Here is a 19,974-nt window from a genome sequence, read left to right on the forward strand (position 1 = left end):
GTGTTTTATAAATATCAGGTCAAGTTAACTCATAGTGTTATTCAAGACTTCTATAGACTTACTGATTTTCTGTCTACTTGTTCTATCAACTATTGAGTGGAGTATGTTGAAATCTCCAAATATAATTGTGGATTTGTCTATTTGTCCTTACAGTTCTATTAGTTTTGCTTCACGTATTTTTTTTTTTTTTTGTGAGGAGGACTAGCCCTGAGCTAACATTCGATGCCTATCCTCCTCTTCTTTTTCTTTTTTTCCTTGAGGAAGAGTGGCCCTGAGCTAACATCCATGCCCATCTTCCTCTACTTTATATGGGATGCTGCTACAGCATGGCTTACCAAGCAGTGCAGCCCTGTGCACCTGGGATCCAAACCCGCGAACCGGGGGCCACCAAAGCAGAGTGCACGCACTTAACCGCTTGCACCACTGGGCCGGCCCCTTGCTTCCTGTATTTTAAAGCTCTCTAAAAAGTTTCACGAACGTTTAGGGCTATTGTCTTCATTGTAGTATACTCATTGTATTGTATTCATCATTATGAAATGACCCTCTTTATCCCTGGTAATATTCTTTTCTCTGAAATCTACTTTGTCTAATATTATTGTAGCCTCTCCAGCTCTCTTTTTATTAGTGTAAGCCATCTTTTTCCACCTACTTCTGTCTTTATACTCCAACTGCAGTTCTTGTAGGCAGCATATAGTTGGCTCTTGCTTCTTTTTTTTGTGAGGAAGATCATCCCTGAGCCAACATCCTATGCCAATCCTCCTCTCCCTTGCTGAGGAAGATTGATCTTGGGCCAACATCCGAGCCCATCCTCCTCCACTTTATATGGGACACCGCCACAGCATGGCTCAACAAGCAGTGCATCAGTGCGCGCCACGGATCCAAACTGGCGAACCCCAGGCCGCGGAAGTGGAGCACGCGCACCCAACCGCTGCGCCACTGGGTGGGCCCCAGCTCTTGCTTCTTTATTGAATCTAACAATCTCTGCTTTTTAATTGGTTGTTTACGCCATTTACACTTAAAATGATAATTGATATGGCTGGGTTTAAATATATCATCTTGCTAATTGTTTTCTATTTGTCTCATCTCTTCGTTTCCTTTTCTTCTTTTCCTCTTTTTCTACCTTCTTTTAGATTGAAAATTTTTAAATAGACTTTATTTTTTAGAGCAGTTTTAAGTTCACAGCAAAATTGAGCAGAAGGTAGAGAGATTTACCATATACTCCCTGCCCCCACACATGCACAGTCTCTCCCATTATCAACAACCCTCACCAGAGTGGTACATTTGTTACAAATTGATGAACCTACATGGAAACATCATTATCATCCAAAGTCCATAGTTTACATTAGGGTTCCCTCTTGGTGTTGTACATTCTGTGGGTTTGGACAGATGTATAATGACATGTGTCCATCATTAAAGTACCATACAGAGTAGTTTCACTGCCCTAAAAGTTATCTGTGCTCCACCTATTCATTCTTCCTTCCCTCCTAACCTCTGTCAACCCCTGATCTTTTTTTCCCTTTTTTTTGGCTGAGGAATACACACCCTGAGCTAACATCCATGTCAATCTTCCTTTATTTTTCAGTATGTGGACCACCAGCACAACATGGCCTCTAATAGAGTGGTGTAGGTCTGTGCCTGAGAACGGAACCTGGGCTGCCAAAGCAGAGCACACTGAACTTAACCACTAGACCACCGGGGCTGGTCCATCCCTGGTCTTTTTACTGTCTCCATAGTTTCACCTTTTCCAGAATGTCATATACTTGGAATCATATGGTATATAGTCTTTTCAGATTGGCTTTTTTTTACTTAATAACATGCATTTAAGTTTCCTCTATGTCTTTTCATTGCTTAATAGCTCATATCTTTTTAAGGCTGAATAATATTCCATCATCTGGATGTACCACAGTTTATTTGTCCATCCATCTATTGAAGGACATCTTGATTGCTTCCAAGTTTTGGCAGTTATGAAGAAAGCTGCTATAAACAGCCATGTGCAGGTTTTTTTGTGGACATAAGCTTTAACTCCTTTGGGTAAATACCAAAGAGGATGATTATTGGATCACATGGTAAGAGTATGTTTAGTTTTATAAGAAACTGCAAAATTGTCTTTGAAGTGGCTGTACAATTTTGCATTCCCACCAGCAATGAATGAAAGTTCCTGCTGTTCCACATCCTTACCAACATTTGGTGTTGTTAGTGTTCTGGATTTTGGCCATTCTAATCGGCTTGTAGTGGTATCTTGTTTTAATTTGCATTTCCCTGATGACATATGATGTGGAACACCTTTTCATGTGCTTATTTGCCACCTGTATGTCTTCTTTGGTGAGGTGTCTGTTAAGGTCTTTGGCCCATTTTTTTTGTGTGTGTGAGGAAGATCAGCCCTGAGCTAACATCTGTGCTAATCCTCCTCTGTTTGCTGAGGAAGACCAGCTCTGAGCTAACATCTATTGCCCATCCTCCTCCTTTTTTTTCGTCCCCCAAAGCCCCAGTAGATAGTTGTATGTCATAGTTGCACATCCTTCTAGTTGCTGTACGTGGGACGCGGCCTCAGCATGGCCGGAGAAGCGGTGCGTCGGTGCGCGCCCGGGATCCGAACCCGGGCCGTCAGTAGCAGAGCACGTGCACTTAACCACTAAGCCACGGGGCCAGCCCTGGCCCATTTTTTAATCAGGTTGTTTTTTACTGTTAAGTTTTAAGACTTCTTTGTATATTTTGGGTAACAGTCCTTTAATCAGATGTATCTCTTGTAAATATTTTCTCCCAGTATGTAGCTTGTCTTCTCATTCGTTTAAGGGTTGAATATTTTTTATAATTCCATTTTATCTCCTTTTTTGGCTTATGAGCTATAACTCCTTGTTGTGTTATTTTGATGGTTCCTTTCATCTTTAACTTATCAGTCTACCTTCAAGTAATATTATACCACTCCACATATAGTATAAGTCCTTACAATAGTATATTTCCATTTCTCTCCTTCTGGTCTTTGTACTATGGTTGTCATACATTTTACTTCTATATAGATTATAAAATACTATTTTTGCTTTAAAAAGTTAATTATGTTTTAAAGAGATTTAAATAATAAGAAAAAGTCTTTATATTTCACCATGTAGTTACCATTTTCAATACTCTTCATTCCTTTGTGTAGATTCAGGTTTCCATCTGGTATCATTTTTCCTCTGCTTGAAGGACTTTCTTTACATTTCTTGTCTGCTAATAACGAATTCTTTCATCTCTTGTATGTCAGAAAGAGTCCTTATTTATTTATTTTTTTGGTGAGGAAGATTAGCCCTGACCTAACTTTTGTTGCCAATCCTCCTCTTTTTGCTGAGGAAGACTGGCTCTGGGCTAACATCCGTGCCCATCTTCCTCCACTTTATATGTGGGATGCCACCACAGCATGGCTTGATAAGCGAGGCATAGGTCTGTGTCCAGGATCTGAACCTGCGAACCCTGGGCTGCTGAAGTGGTGCACACGAACTTAACTATTATGCCACCAGGCTGGCCCCAGAAAAAGTCCTTATTTCATCTTTGTTTTTAAAGATATTTTTGTTGGGTAAAGAATTCTAGGTTGACAGGTTTTTTTCAGTACTATAAAGATGTTGCTCCATTTTGTTCTAGTTTATACTGTTTCTGATGAGAAATTTGCTATAATCCTTATCTTTGTTTCCTGGTACATAATAAGTTTTTTTTTCCCTTCTGTTTGCTTTTAAGATTTTCTCTTTACCACTGGTTTTAACCAATTTAGTTATGATGTGCCTTGGTGTAGTTTTCTTTATGTCCCTTGGGCTTGGGGTTTGTTAAGATTCTTAGATCTGTGGGGTTTATAGATTTCATCAAATCTGGAAATTTTTCAGCCATTATGTCTTCAAATACTGTATATTTTCTGCACCTGCTTCTTCTTCAGATTCTCCAATTACACATATATCAGGCTACTTGAAGTTGTCCCATAACTCACAGGTGCTCAATGCTCTATTATTTTTTTGTTTGTTTTAATCTCTGTGTTTCATTTCTGATAGTTTCTATTGCTATATGTTTTTACTTGTGTCTAATGTGCCATTAATACTATTCAGTGTAATTTTTACCTCAGAGACATCATAGTTTTTATCTTTAAAGTTTGTTTTGGGTCTTTTTTATACCTTCCATATCTCTACTTAATGTGTCCCATCTTTCCTATAGCTTCCTGAACATATGGAATACAGTTATAATAATAACTGTTTTAATGTCTTTGTCTACTAATTCTATCTTCTGTATCAGTTCTGGATCAGTTTTGATTGAATGATTGATTGATCAATTGATTGAGTTTTATCTTCATTGTGGGTTATTTTTCCTGCTTCTTAGCATGCCTGTTAATTTTTTATTGGATGCAAGGCACTGTCAATATTAACTTCGTGGGTGCTGGATATTTTCGAATTCCTATAAATATTCTTGCACTTTGTTCTATGATGCCGTTGAATTACTTGGAAACAACTTGATCCTTTTAGGTCTTGCTTCTGCTTTTAAGCTCTGTTAGGCAGGACTGGAGGAGTGTTTATTGTAGGTTTAATTTTACTCCATTCCTGAAGCAAGACGCTTTGTAGTATTCTACCTGACGCTCCGTGAATTAGAAGGCTTTCCTCTCTGGTGGGGAATAGGCACTATTCCTAGCCCTGTGTAAGCTCTGCATATTGTTCCCTCTAATCCTTCTGGGTGGTTCTTTACCTAGATGTTTCTTCACATGAATGAGCTGATCAGTACTCAACTGAACACCAGAGGGGGAACCTCTGAAGATCTCCAGAATTCTCTCTCTATGCAGATTTCTCTTCTATGGTACTCTTCCCTGAACACTTTAGCTGCCTTGGCATCCCTGGATTCCCAGCTTTATCTATTCAACTCAGGGAGACCACTAGGCTTTGCCTGGATTCCCTCTCCCTACTCCATGGCCTCTTTACTCTCTCTAGGCAGTATGCTAGGGCAAGCATAAGGCTCACTTCATTTGTTTTCCATCTCTCAGGAATGACTATGCCATTAATTGTCTCATGCCCAGTGACTTGAGAACCATTGTTTCATATGTTGTGTCCAGATTTTTTGTTATTACAGGCAGGAGGGTAAATCTGGTCCCTGTTACTCCACCTTGGCCAGAAGCTACTGTATGATAATTTCATCTTTAATCTATTTACTCATCTTATACTTTAGTTGCAGAAAAATTAATTTTACTGATTGGAGCCAAGAAAGCCAGAAAAGTGGGCTTTATTGGAATACTACTAGAAGCTACACCTGGAATCTGTAGATATGTAGAATTTCCCAGCTATGATTTCTCTTCACTCATTAGAGGAGCCTGTCACAAAACCAGAGGAAGCTATTTGATCTCCTTGAGGGTAGAGACCCCAACTAATGCAACTCTATATCTCCAGCATCCAAGAAGGTGAATAGATAAAAGTATGTTTTTGATTAGGCAAAACTAAACATAAGAATTCCATCATATCATCACCATTATGAGTAGGTATGTGCTTATCACTTTACATACATTATCTTATTCAAACCTCACAACAATCATTTTAGGTATGCATCATTCCTATTTTACTGATAAAGAAACTGAGGCTTAGAAAGCTTAAATAGCTTCCACAATAATACCACACAACTAGTTACTGGTAGAAATGGAATTCAAGTGACACCTAACCATGCTCTTAACTTCTATGTAATACTACATTCTATAAAGTTTTTCTGAACCACAGCCTTCTTTGCTGAAAGACTAACTTCAGATTGTGCAATCTAAAGCACCTGCACCTACCCACCCTGTATTCAAGATTCCCATATACCAATATGGAAGATTTCCAACAAAGTACTGATTATTACTTTACACTTACCTGCTTCACCTCACATGAGCAATGGTGAAGAAATCGGTGCTGGGTAATCTCACGAAATGATTTGTGCAGTTTGGTTCCAAACTCCTGTGTATCAGCTGCCTAAAATGGGCCAGAGATAGAATGTGCTGAGTTCCAGTACTGGCAACCAAAGGGGAAGAACTCACAGGAAGTTTATAGGGGGAGAGGATGACACAAAAAGGAAAGCAAACCAACGACACTCCTCACATTGTGTTAGGAGTTTCCTTAGTTCCTATGGACACTGGAGGAGTAGAAAGAAGGTCTGGGATACTTGGCACGAGGCAGGCAGTTGTGGTTCCTATATGTCTTCCAATTTCCGTTACCTAAGCAAGATCTTTCGAACAAGGTCTTTGTCCTCCTATCTCTGTAGGAGATCCACCTGTTCACGAAGGGGTTATGTAACCTGCTCCCCTCTAAAACAAGTTCCAAGAGAGCAGAGGTTCCACTGAACAATTAAGGTTGATATAAGAACTTTTCCTCAGATAAGTCTTTTAGGGAGGAAAGGAACAAAATAATACAGTTTGCATCCATAAAGAATGGGTAACAGCCTCTACTTTCTACTATAGAATTGTAGGATATTAGAGTTAAAGGGGACAGAATAATTACCTAATACAATATACTAATTTTATACTAGAGAAAACTGAAATTCAAAAAGGAGAAGTGACCCACCCAAGCTCTCACAGCTGGTTAGTATGAAAGTTAGGTCTGACTTTAGGATTGCCAATATAGTATTCTTCTCACTACCCTGTGCTATCCACATGACCCAGAAAGTTGAAACTATGATGCACGGATTATAAAGGTACTATACTCTTTGAGCCAATAACTCCACTTATAAAAATTTACTCTAGGAAATAAATCAAAAGAAGGTATCACATAAAAGTATTAACTGAAGCACTATTTATAATGACAAAAAAGTGTAAACAACTTAAATGTCTATCATTAGGGGAATGGTTTATTAAATTAGATTAAATCAATATAGTGGACTACTGGCTAACCAATTCAAATTTTAAGACTGTTAAGACAGGGGGAAATGTAAAATTACATAAGAATATAGAATACTTTGGTTACAACTACATAATATAATAATATGAGATAATATGAAAAAATTAAAAATTATGAGCGATACAAGCCCACCTTAACAAACAAGAAAAAGCCCAAATAGGCAACCTTAAATTACACCTAACAGAACTAGAAAAAGAAGAACAAACAAAGCCCAAAGCCAGCAGAAGGAGAGAAATAATAAAAATCAGAGCAGAAATAAATGAAATTGAGACCAAAAAAAACAGTAGAAAGGATTAATGAAACAAAGAGTTGGTTCTTCGAGAAGATAAACAAAATTGACAAACCCTTAGCCAGGCTTACTAAGAAAAAAAGAGAACAGGCTCAAGTAAATAAAATTAGAAATGAAAGAGGAGAAATTACAATGGATACCACGGAAATACAGAGGATTATAAGAGAATACTATGAGAAATTATATGCCAACAAATTGGACAATCTAGAAGAAATGGATAAATTCTTAGACTCATACAACCTCCCAAAACTGAACCAACAAGAAGTGGAGAATCTGAATAGACCAATCACAAGTAAAGAGATTGAAATAGTAATCAAAAACCTCCCAAAAAATAAAAGTCCAGGACCAGATGGCTTCTCCGGTGAATTTTACCAAACATTCAAAGAAGATTTAATACCCATCCTTCTCAAACTATTCCAAAAAATAGAGGAAGATGGAACACTTCCTAAATCATTCTACGAGGCCAACATCACCCTGATACCAAAGCCAGACAAAGACAATACAAAGAAAGAAAATTACAGGCCAATATCGCTGATGAACATTGATGCAAAAATCCTCAACAAAATATTGGCAAACCAAATACAACAATACATTAAAAAGATCATACACCATGATCAAGTGGGATTTATAAGAGGGATGCAGGGATGGTTCAACATCCGCAAATCAATCAACGTAATACATCACATCAACAAAACAAAGAATAAAAACCACATGATCATCTCAATAGATGCAGAGAAGGCATTTGACAAGATAAAACATCCATTTATGATAAAAACTCTCAACAAAATGGGAATAGAAGGAAAGTACCTCAACATAATAAAGGCTATTTATGACAAACCCACAGCCAACATCATACTCAACGGGGAAAGACTGAAAGCCATTCCTCTGAGAACAGGAACGAGGCAGGGCTGCCCACTCTCACAACTCCTGTTCAACATAGTACTGAAGGTTTTGGCCAGAGCGATTAGGCAAGAAAAAGGAATAAAAGGAATCCAAATAGGTAACGAAGAAGTGAAACTCTCACTATTTGCAGATGACATGATTGTATATATAGAAAACCCTAAAGAATCTGTTGGAAAACTATTAGAAACAATCAACAACTATGGCAAACTTGCAGGGTACAAAATCAATCCACAAAAATCAGTTGCATTTCTGTATACTAATAATGAACTAACAGAAAGAGAGCTCAAAAAGATAATATCATTTACAATTGCATCAAAAAGAATAAAATACCTAGGAATAAATCTTACCAAGGAGGTGAAGGACCTATACAATGAGAACTACAAGACATTATTGAAAGAAATCCATGATGACATAAAGAAATAGAAAGATATCCCATGCACGTGGATTGGAAGAATAAACATAGTTAAAATGTCTATATTACCTAAAGCAATCTACAGATTCAATGCAATCCCAATCAGAATCCCAATGACATTCTTCACAGAAATAGAAAAAAGAATACTAAAATTTATATGGGGCAACAAAAGACCCCGAATAGCTAAAGAAATCCTAAGAAAAAAGAACAAAGCAGGAGGCATCACAATCCCTGACTTCAAAACATACTACAAAGCAATAGTAATCAAAACAGCATGGTACTGGTACAAAAACAGACACACAGATCAATGGAACAGAATTGAAAGCCCAGAAATAAAACCACACATATACGGACAGCTAATTTTTGACAAAGGTGCTAAGAACATACAATAGAGAAAGGAAGGTCTCTTCAATAAATGGTGTTGGGAAAACTGGACAGCCACATGCAAAAGAATGAAAGTGGACCATCTGCTATCGCCATTCACAAAAATTAACTCAAAATGGATCAAAGACCTGAAGGTGAGACCTGAAACTATAAAACTCATAGAAGAAAATATAGGCAACACACTATTTGACATTGGTTATAAAGGAATCTTTTCAGATGACATGCCTACCCAGACTAGGGAAACTAAAGAAAAAATAAACAAGTGGGACTTTATCAGATTAAAGAGCTTCTATAAGACAAATGAAACCAGAATCAAGATGAACAGACAACCACCAGCTGGGAGAGAATATTTACATCTGACAAGGAGTTGATCTCCATAATATATAAAGAACTCACACAACTGAACAACAAAAAAAACAAACAACCTGATCAAAAAATGGGCAGAGGAAACGAACAGACACTTCTCCAAAGAAGATATACAGATGGCCAATAGGCACATGAAAAGATGTTCAACATCACTAATCATCAGGGAAATGCAAATCAAAACAACACTAAGATACCACCTCATGCCTGTTTGAATGGCTACAATCACCAAGACAAAAAACAACAAGTGTTGGAGAGGATGTGGAGAAACAGGAACCCTCATACACAGCTGGTGGGAATGCAAACTGGTGCAGCCTCTATGGAAAACGGTATGGAGATTCCTCAAAGAATTAAAAATAGAAATACCCTATGATCCAGCTATCCCACTACTGGGAATCTATCCAATGAACCTGAAATCAACAATCCAAAGAGGCTTATGCACCCCTATGTTCACTGCAGCATTATTCACCATAGCCAAGAAGTGGAAGCAACCTAAGTGTCCCTCGACTGACGACTGGATTAAGAAAATGTGGTATATATATACAATGGAATACTACTCAGCCATAAAAAAAGACAAAATCGTCCCATTTGCAACAACATGGATGGGGCTGGAGCATATTATGTTAAGTGAAATAAGCCAGAAAGAGAAAGACAAACACTGTATGATCTCACTCATATGTGGAATATAAACCAACACATGGACAGAGAAAACTGTACTGTGGTTACCAGGGGCAGTGGGGGTGGGGGGTGGGCACAAGGGGTGAAGGGAGTCATATATATGGTGATGGACAAACAAAAATGCACAACCCAAAATTTCACAATGTTAAAAACCATTAAAATATCAATAAAAAAATTTTTTTAATTATGGTGATAAAGTTTGTTAGTTATTATTTAAAATTTTGTGTGTATTATACTATCTTTTCGGGCCGGCCCCGTGGCTTAGCGGTTAAGTGCTCGCACTCTGCTGCTGGTGGCCCGGGTTCGGATCCTGGGCGCGTACCGACGCACCGCTTCTTGGGCCATGCTGAGGCCACGTCCCACATACAGCAACTTGAAGGATGTGTAGCTATGACGTACAACTATCTACTGGGGCTTTGGGGGAAAAAAAAAATTTATACTATCTTTTCAAGGAAAAAAGTACCAAAAAAGTGAAGCAACAGACATGGAATGAATGTGTTACCCCACTGATAATATCAATAATATCAATTGGTCAGCACATATTCTTGAAAAGGAGAGAAACTAACACTTATTGACAACCTACCATGTGCTAGGCACGTTCACATTTAGCCCTCGCCCTCATAATAACCCTGTGAGGTACTATTACTTTTTCCAATTTATAGATGAAGCACTTATAGAAAAGTTAAGTACAGGCCTAAGTCCACATAGCTAGTAGTAAATGAGTCAAGATTTGAACTCAGGCATCTAATTCCGAAACTTGTTACACTATTCCATACTGCCAAATACACATAATACTTATGGCTGCCCAGCTATTTCCAATGTATTCTGTCACCATGAGTCTACAGAACATTCTTTAACAAGGAATTAGGAATTACTGGTCTAATCCTAGCTCTGCTTGTAACTAGCTACATGACCCAAAGGAAGTAGAAATTTTAAATAACTTGTTTTCTCATTTATAAAATAGTATACACAACACTATCCATTCAACAAATATTTCTTTTTTTTTAATTTTTTTTATTTTTCCCCCCAAAGCCCCAGTAGATAGTTGTATGTCATAGTTGCACATCCTTCTAGTTGCTGTATGTGGGACGCGGCCTCAGCATGGCCCGAGAAGCGGTGCGTCGGTCGCACCCGGGATCTGAACCCGGGCCACCAGCAGCGGAGCGCGCGCACTTAACCACTAAGCCACGGGGCCGGCCCCAACAAATATTTCTTAAAACACTTACCAAAGGCCTGGTACTACGTAGGATTACAGGAGGATCAAATGAAATAATGTTTCTGAAAGCACTGTACATATTACTAAGCTAGGTAGTAGAATGTCGTTAAAACCCTGGCACATTTAAGCATACCCAATCTCCTACTAACTTGAAGGGCCTGGAAGCAGATCTTTCGGAAGCTGCTGCTGGTGCTTCCAGTCACGATACTCATGATGGAATTCGCAGCCACTGAGAGTGAGGTCTGCAGTTTCTGATGAGCCTAGGGAACATAACAAGTAAGGGGGAGACCACAGTTTATAATAATCTCAAGCTGCTGGTTCAGAAAATCCCAAAGGGACCAAAGATTTCAGTCAGAGCAGGATTTCAACAATTCTTCCTCCTCATCAACAATACTTACTGAGGTCATGACATATAAAAGACACTTATGGATTGAAATAAATTAAAAATGTTCTCTCCTTTCATAGAGATGACTTATTGACACAGACACATTCAGAAAAGACAAGTAATAAGACACTGGGCAATATGACAGATACATTTACTATTTAAAAACAAAAGCTTTAAGCTTTGCTTTCTTGCTATGCTTGCTTTTTCCCTGAAAAGGGAACCATAAGAAGTAAGAAATGTGTTACCAAAAGTACACAGGAGAGGAATTCAGAAAGTCAGGTAAGAAAAGAAAGTGATGTTATAAAGGATTAGGAAATAGGGGGAGAATGTAAGATTTAGTGAAGCAGTAGCTCCAGAAGTATGCGTGGGAAGGGGAGATTAATAGAGATAATGAAGGGGGCCAGCCCGGTGGCATAGCAGTTAAGTGCGCGCGCTTCACTGCTGGTGTCCCGGTTCAGATCCCGGGCGCGCACCCACGCACCGCTTGTCAAGCCATGCTGTGGCGGCGTCCCATATAAAGTGGAGGAAGATGGGCATGGATGTTAGCCCAGGGCCAGTCTTCCTCAGCAAAAAGAGGACTGGCGTGGATGTTAGCTCAGGGCTGATCTTCCTCACACACACACAAAAATATATATATATATATAGATAATGAAGAGGTGCATTATCAGTCATTTTTGTCTACTATTTTGTCCTTATTTACTCAAACTCACCTACTAGGAGGTAAGACTAAGCAAGCTGGTTACAGTGACCCATCTAAGTTAAAGCTTGAGTTCCTAAGCCAGATGCAGTGTACAAGATCAGCCCAGGTGACAAAAGATGAGAGGAAGAGGCATTAAGGGAGGAAGGGCTCTCAGGCCGTGTCTGCCATATACTTTAGCTATCTTTTTCTTAGAGAGAGTAGGAGAAAGGGAGTTGTGAATTTTTTATTACCTTGGCAGCCTGGTGATGCTGCTCCAAGGCCTGGTCCACGGCAACCTTGATGGAATCTTGCACCATGCTGTGGCTCTCCATGAGGATGGCACTGAGATGAGTTGTGAGCAGAGTGTGAACTCCTAAGAGGAGGGAGAATGTTGGTAACCTTGAGTGAGAACAACCACTTCAAGACTGCTGTTCCTGTGCTGTGAGTCAGGGCTGGGAATGGGAAAGAGGCCTCTTGAAAGAAGAGGCCACTTCTGACTGTCCACAAATAATTACTTTTTTTTTTAGACAAAAACCCCCCAGCAACTTACAAACTCACCCAATTCCCACTTACAAATAAAAGAAAGCTCATGGAAATTAAAGTGAAGAATGACATTGTTTTTGCAGAAACAAATGAAGGATCCTATTTAATTCATATCAGAAACAGAGATATATACCACATACTATAAACAAAGATAGCGGTGACTCCCAAAGGAGAAGAGAGAGAGGAGGAGGGAAAGCCTCCTGGAGAGTGTGTCTAACCCTACTCTGTTCCTATTTGAGCATCACTGTTGTGGCGAGCCACTGTCACTATCAGTGTGTCAATCCTTTCAGATATGCTGTGGTATGGAAAAAATTAAAACTCACATGCAAAAAATTAAAGCCACATGCAAAAAAATGAAAGTAGACCCTTACCTTACACCATACACAAAAATTAACTCCAAATGGATTAAAGACTTGAATGTAAGACCTGAAACTATGAAACTTCTAGAAGAAAACACAGGCAGTACGCTCTTCGACATCGGTCTTAGCAACATCTTTTCAAACACCACATCTGACCGGGCAAGAGAAACAATAGAAAAAATAAACAAATGGGACTACATCAAACTAAAAAGCTTCTGCACAGCAAAGGAAACCATCAACAAAACGAAAAGACAACCTAACAATTGGGAGAAGATATTTGCAAACCATACATCTGATAAGGGCTTAATCTCCAAAATATATAAAGAACTCATGCATCTCAACAACAAAAAAAACTAACAACCCAATTAAAAAATGGGCAAAAGACCTGAACAGACATTTCTCCAAAGAAGATATACAGATGGCCAACAGACACATGAAAAGATGTTCAAAATCACTAACTATCAGGGAAATGCAAATCAAAACTACAATGAGATATCACCTCACGCCCGTCAGAATGGCTATAATTAACAAGACAGGAAACAACATGTGTTGGAGAGGATGTGGAGAGAAGGGAACTCTCATACACTGCTGGTGGGAGTGCAAACTGGTCCAGCCACTATGGAAAACAGTATGGAGATTCCTCAAAAAATCAAGGATAGAACTACCATACGATCCAGCTATTCCACTGTTGGGTATTTATCCAAAGAACTTGAAAACACCAATTTGCAAAGGTACATGCACCCCTGTGTTCATTGCAGCATTATTCACAATAGCCAAGACTTGGAAGCAACCTAAGTGCCCATCAAGGGACGAATGGATAAAGAAGCTGTGGTATATATACACAATGGAATACTACTCAGCCATAAGAAACGATGAAATCCAGCCATTTGTGACAACATGGATGGACATTGAGGGTATAATGCAAAGTGAAATAAGTCAGAGGGAGAAGGTCAAATACCATATGATTTCCTTCATTAAGTAGTAGATAATAACAACAATAAACAAACACATAGGGACAGAGATTGGATTGGTGGTTACCAGAGGGGAAGGGGGGAGGGAGGAGGGTGAAAGGGATAATTTGGTACATGTGTGTGGTGATGGGTTGTAATTAGTATTTTGGTGGTGAACATGATGTAATCTATGCAGAAATAGAAGTACAATGATGTACACCTGAAATTTTTACAATGTTATAAACCAATGTTACTGCAATAAACAAAAAATTAAAAAAAAAAAAGAAAAGAATGAGTATTCTGCAGTTGTAGGATATAGTGTTCCATAAACATTAATTAGGTTAAGTTGGTTGATAGTGCTGTTCAAATATTCTGTATTCTTATAATTTTTGTCCAGTTGTTCTATCAATTACTGAAAGTGCAGTATTAAAATCTGCTACTCTAAAAAAAAAAAAAAAAGGTGACTGAGAACTGCTGGTATAAGGTCTTCTTAAATGGGGGACTATCTCTGATAAAGTAACCATAGGCACCACTGCTCAGCATCACTCAGAAAAGCTAACATGTGAAAGCGACGGGCAAAATATGTCATCAAACAATAGGCTAGTATTGATGATCCTGATGTAACAGACACAGAAAAATTCACTTCATAGGGCACCTGGAGAAAATACTTATTAATTAATCTTTCTTTTTTCAGTGTTTTTCTACTCTCCGTTGGATAGTCTGTTCAAAGGTACTATGATGAAGCAGCCTAAGGCTGGCTGGCTTTTCTGAGGGCTGCATTAAAAATGCAAGACAAAAGAAACATTTTTCTCTTTTTAAATTAAATTAAACTTCATTTCTTATTGAGGTAACATTGGTTTATAACATTGTATAAATTTCAGGTGGACATCACTGTATTTTGCCTCCTGTATAGACTACATCATGCTCCCCACCAAAAGTCTAGTTGTCATCTGTCACCATACAAATATGCCCCTTTACCCCTTTTGCACTCTTCCCCACCTCCCCTTCCCTTCTGGTAACCACCAATCTGTTCTATCTATGTGTTTGTTTGTTTATCTTCCATATATGAGTGAAATAATACAGTAATTGTCTTTCTTTGTCTGACTTATTTTGCTTAGCCTGATACCCTCAAGGTCCATCCATGTTATTGCAAATGGTAAGATTTAATTTTTTATGGCTGAATAGTATTCCATTATACATATATACACCACATCTTCTTTATCCATTGATCTGTCAATGGGCGCTTAGGTTTTTTCCAAGTCTTGGATATTGTGAATATTGCTACAATGAACATAGGGGTACATATATCTTTTTGAATTAGAGTTTTCATGTTCTTTGGCTAAATACCCAGAAGCAGAATAGCTGGCTCATATGGTAGTTCTATTTTTAATTTTTTGAGAAATCTCCATACTGTTTTCCATAGTGGCTGCACCAATTTACATTCCCACCAGCAGTGTATGAGGTTTCCCTTCTCTCCACATCCTCTCCAACACTTGTTATTTCTTGTCTTTTTAATAATAGCCATTCTGACGAGCATAAGGCGCTATCTCATTGTGGTTTTGATTTGCATTTCCCTAATAATTAGTGATGCTGAACATCTGTTCATGTGCCTGATGGCCATCTGTATATCTTCTTGAGAAAAATGTTCAGATCCTCTACCCATTTTTTAATTACGTTGTTTATTTTTCTGGTGTTGAGTTATATGAGTTCTTTATATATTTGGGATATTAACCCCTTATCGGATATATGATTTGCAAATATCTTCTCCCAATTGGTAGATTGTCTTTTCATTCTGAGAAGACACAAAGAAATGAAAAGATATTCCATGCTCACAATAGGAAGAATTAACATAGTTAAAATGTCCATATTACCTAAAGCAATCTACAGATTCAATGCAATCCATATCAAAATCTCAATGTCATTTTTCATGGAAATAGAACAAAGAATCCTAAAATTTATATGGAACAACAAAAGACACCAAATAGCCAAAGCAATCCTGACAAAAAAGAACAAAGCTGGAGGCATCACATTCCCTGATTTCAAAATATACTACAAAGCTGTAGTGATCAAAACAGCATGGTACTGGCAGAAAAACAGACACAAAGATCAATGGAACAGAACTGAAAGCCCAGAAATAAACCTACACATTTATGGATAGCTAATTTTCGACAAAGGAGCCAAGAACACACAATAGAGAAAAGAAAGTCTCTTCAATAAATGGTGTTGGGAAAACTGTACAGTCACATGCAAAAGAATGAAAATAGACCACATCTTACACCACACACACAAATTAATTCAAAATGGAGTAAAGACTTGAATGACTTGAATCTAAGACCTGAATCCATAAAACTTCTAGAAGAAAACATAGGCAGTATGCTCTTTTACATGAGTCTTAGTAGTATCTTTTTTTTTGGGAGGAGGAAGATCAGCCCTGAGCTAACATCCAATGCCAATCCTCCTCTTTTTTGCTGAGGAAGATTGGCCCTGGGCTTATATCCATGCCCATCTTCCTCCACTTTATATGGGACACCGCCACAGCATGGCTTGACAAGCGGTGTGTTGGTGTGCACCCGGGATCCAAACCTGCAAACCCTGGGCCGCTGAAGCGGAGCACGCGCACTTAACCGCTGCGCCACTGGGCCAGCCCCCTGTAGTATCTTTTTGAATATGCCTCCTCAGGCAAGGGAAACAAAAGAAAAAATAAACAAATGGGACTACATCAAATTAAAAAGCTTCTGCACGACAAAGGAAACCATAAATGGAAGGAACATTATCTACCCCGAGGCACCATGATGCTTTCCTGGAGGGGAAGGTAATACGTCATCTGCTCAACAGGGGTCTGGAACTGGAGTCAGGAGAACATAGATTCTAGGGTCAATTCTACCACCAACTAGTGGTGACCAAGTCACTTCACTTTTCTCACTTCAGTACAGAAAGTGGCTTTGTACCACCTGCTCTCACAGGTATGTTGTGCAGATAAACTGGAATAATATATATGAAGTGTTTTGAAATGTACATTGTAATAATCAAAGGGAAAATATCACTGTTGCTATGATATCATCTGGATTACTATTTTTTACAGTTTGGTCCTACGAATAGTCTCAAGAAATCAGTTAGACCTCTTTTGAAAGCAGACATTTAATTAAAAAGCTACAAGTTCATTTCTAAAACTGCTGATATCGCTAGAAGCCTTTAACTCTGTGGCAAAATAATGGGTAATCATACAAAAGTTACCATGACAAGGTGGGCAGAAGGCCAATTAAGTGATTTTTTAAAGACACATGGAAACAGACTGTTGTTCTGCACAATCTGTTTCCTAAAAGGAGCTCCAGAGAAAGCTTCCAAGGATATGAGAAAGTAGAGGGGAAAAAGAAGACAGAATTACTATAGCTATATCCATATATCTAAATCTACTTACCCTCACAGTGCATATTCTTCAAAGGCTAGTCCTAAACTACCAAATGTGTAAGGAAATTTAAAAAGATACTATGAGGGCCGGCCCTGTGGCTTAGCGGTTGAGTGCGCGCGCTCCGCTGCTGGCGGCCCGGGTTCGGATCCCGGGTGCGCACCGACGCACCGCTTCTCCGACCACGCTGAGGCCGCGTCCCACATACAGCAACTAGAAGGATGTGCAGCTATGACATACAACTATCTACTGGGGCTTTGGGGGAAAAAATAAATAAATAAATAAAAATTAAAAAGATACTATGTTTACTAATGCAGTGATGGACTTAATCCAATACTGAATACAACTACCTGAGATGCTACAGGCCTTCAGAGTCAAGCTAAACAGAAACTATCACAGTACTGTAAGAATGATAGGTAACACTGGTTTCTGAGGAATCTGAGTGCTTGAGGTATGTTCAACAGGATTCCGAACATGGTATCAGATGTTAGGTCATCCTAGGGAAGACTGAATAAGGTGCTCCCTCTAGCAGACCTCAAAAAAAAAAAAATAAATAAAAAACAAAACCTGCCAGAAGATAACAGATCTTAAGTCTTAAGAGGGTCTTTAGACTTGGAAGGGGCTTTGATATCACCTAGTCTAACAATCTCATGTTAAATACATGAAAAGGGAGGATCAGATGATTTATGTGACTTGCTTTCCAAAAATCATTGAGGAATTTGGTAGCAGAAATAAAATTAAAGTCAGGTCTCTTGATTCTACCCTAAAGTCTTTTCCACAATACTAAGCTGCTTCTCTTTTCAGTCTCTGTCCATGTGAGCACAGGCCAGGTAATGACCCTGGGCATCCTCACCTTTGACTTCCTTGCTGGAAGCCTCATTAGTTTGGGTCTCTTCTATGTTTCCATTCCAGGGCCTTAATGAATGGGACAGTGGGGCACCAGAGAACACCAGCTCCTCAAACAAAGAGTTGCAAGCCAGAGCCCAGGAAAGCAGTGATTCTCTCCTAAAGAATATATACATCTTGGGAAAAGGTAGGAGAGGCATGGAAGGCAGGCAGCAGGAAGAATCCCACAGCTGACAATGGTTTGTTCAACAAATAGCTGGAACCAGCCAAAGTGAGCTCTTCTGATCTGAGGTTATACGCTGTCTCACTTCTCTTATGACTCAAGGCCACAGGAACAGGGCCACACCAAACAGCATTGGAATGCCTGGAGAGTAGAGTCCCAGGAAAAAACACTGGCCCACAGAGAAAGAAGAACACAGAAACAAATCAGGAGCACCAAAAGGCAGGCTTCTGAACTTTTCCCCAGACATTTATAAGCTCCACTTCTTGCTACTTCTCTCAGAGTTTAGGAGGGCATTGAGAAATACTTAAATTTATGTCTCAGGGTTTATTGGATTAAAAAGCATAAGCCAACTCCCTACTCAGTGGTTTCCAAACTTTACTATATCTAAGGATCACCTGAGAATCTTGTTAAAAATACAGATTCTTCAGCGGTACCAGATTTTTAAATTACAGCAAAACAATGAGTTAATCCTTGGCGCAGGAAACTGCACATTTTCAAATACTCTAGGCAATTCTGATGCATGTGTTTCATGGACCACAAAACAGCGAAATCACTGCTTTACCTCTAACAGAGAGAACCTTTCTGATAACAGGTTATCACCCATCTGTTAGATAAACGCCAAAGGCTCTCCCTTGTATGCCTGAACAAGGACAATTTCTCCCTTTCCAGAGGTCTATGTGGCAATCACACAAAGCCATTCATACCAAAACACTCCCACATCTCCTCATGTTATACTTGAGATGTTGCATCAAGGCCAAGCAAGGCCAATAACATTTCTTGATTCCACCTGGAAAAGCAGCAGAGCAGTGAATTCTCCTCAAGCCTAAGAAGCTTTAAAAACATACTGATACCTGAGCCCCACTTCAGTCCAAGGAAATCAGAATCTCTGGGGGTGAGGTTTGGGCATTTTTTAGAAGCTCCCCAGATAATATATTGTGCAGCTAAGGTTGAGAACCACCCATCTAAGGTAATATACTCTGTAGGGAGCATTACAGGAAGTGTCTACTGATTTCCGGCCAAACAAATCTGGGAATGTCATCATTTACCTGACGCTTCAAGATACAGATCTTTTCCACAGAGCATTTAATTTGTTTAACTTATTTAAGCAAGGTTTTTCATTGACATTCATTATTCTAATTCAGATATATACATCATATAAAGTCTCCCTTTCTTTATTCTCTTAACATTTAAACACACCCAAGCTGGCAGTCCCATTCTCCTATACCTACCCCACAGTTCCATTTGCTGGACTGGAAATCCACTGTGGAAATCCACAAAGAGAAAAAGCAGCAGAGTTTGTCCCTGGGGGTCCATATTCTGAGACTGATCCTCCTCACTGGATTCCACCTGATAACTCACATCTGGAAACACCAAATCTAGAGAATAAGTTATTACACAGTATTCTAAGATAAGTAAAGCCCTCAAAATGTGCAGTAAATAAAGAACCTATACCTCAAACAAAGAAGGATCTGAGATAG

The 19,974-nt window shown here is 38.9% G+C and overlaps 1 protein-coding gene across 1 annotated transcript in view; it reads right to left on the bottom strand.

Moving 5' to 3' along the window:
- The window catches only part of TOP6BL (TOP6B like initiator of meiotic double strand breaks), a 94,323-nt gene that overhangs the window by 10,164 nt on the left and 64,185 nt on the right, over positions 1-19,974 (bottom strand). Inside the window, exons 10-13 of the mRNA XM_058526299.1 lie at positions 19,726-19,872; positions 12,421-12,542; positions 11,255-11,365; positions 5,841-5,939 (exon numbers count right to left, since the gene is read on the bottom strand). Coding sequence (XP_058382282.1) covers positions 5,841-5,939; positions 11,255-11,365; positions 12,421-12,542; positions 19,726-19,872 — 479 coding nt within the window. The remainder of the gene's footprint in view (positions 1-5,840; positions 5,940-11,254; positions 11,366-12,420; positions 12,543-19,725; positions 19,873-19,974) is intronic.

The sequence above is a fragment of the Diceros bicornis genome, chromosome 31 (assembly GCF_020826845.1).
Source record: "Diceros bicornis minor isolate mBicDic1 chromosome 31, mDicBic1.mat.cur, whole genome shotgun sequence".
Taxonomy (NCBI): Eukaryota; Metazoa; Chordata; class Mammalia; order Perissodactyla; family Rhinocerotidae; genus Diceros; species Diceros bicornis.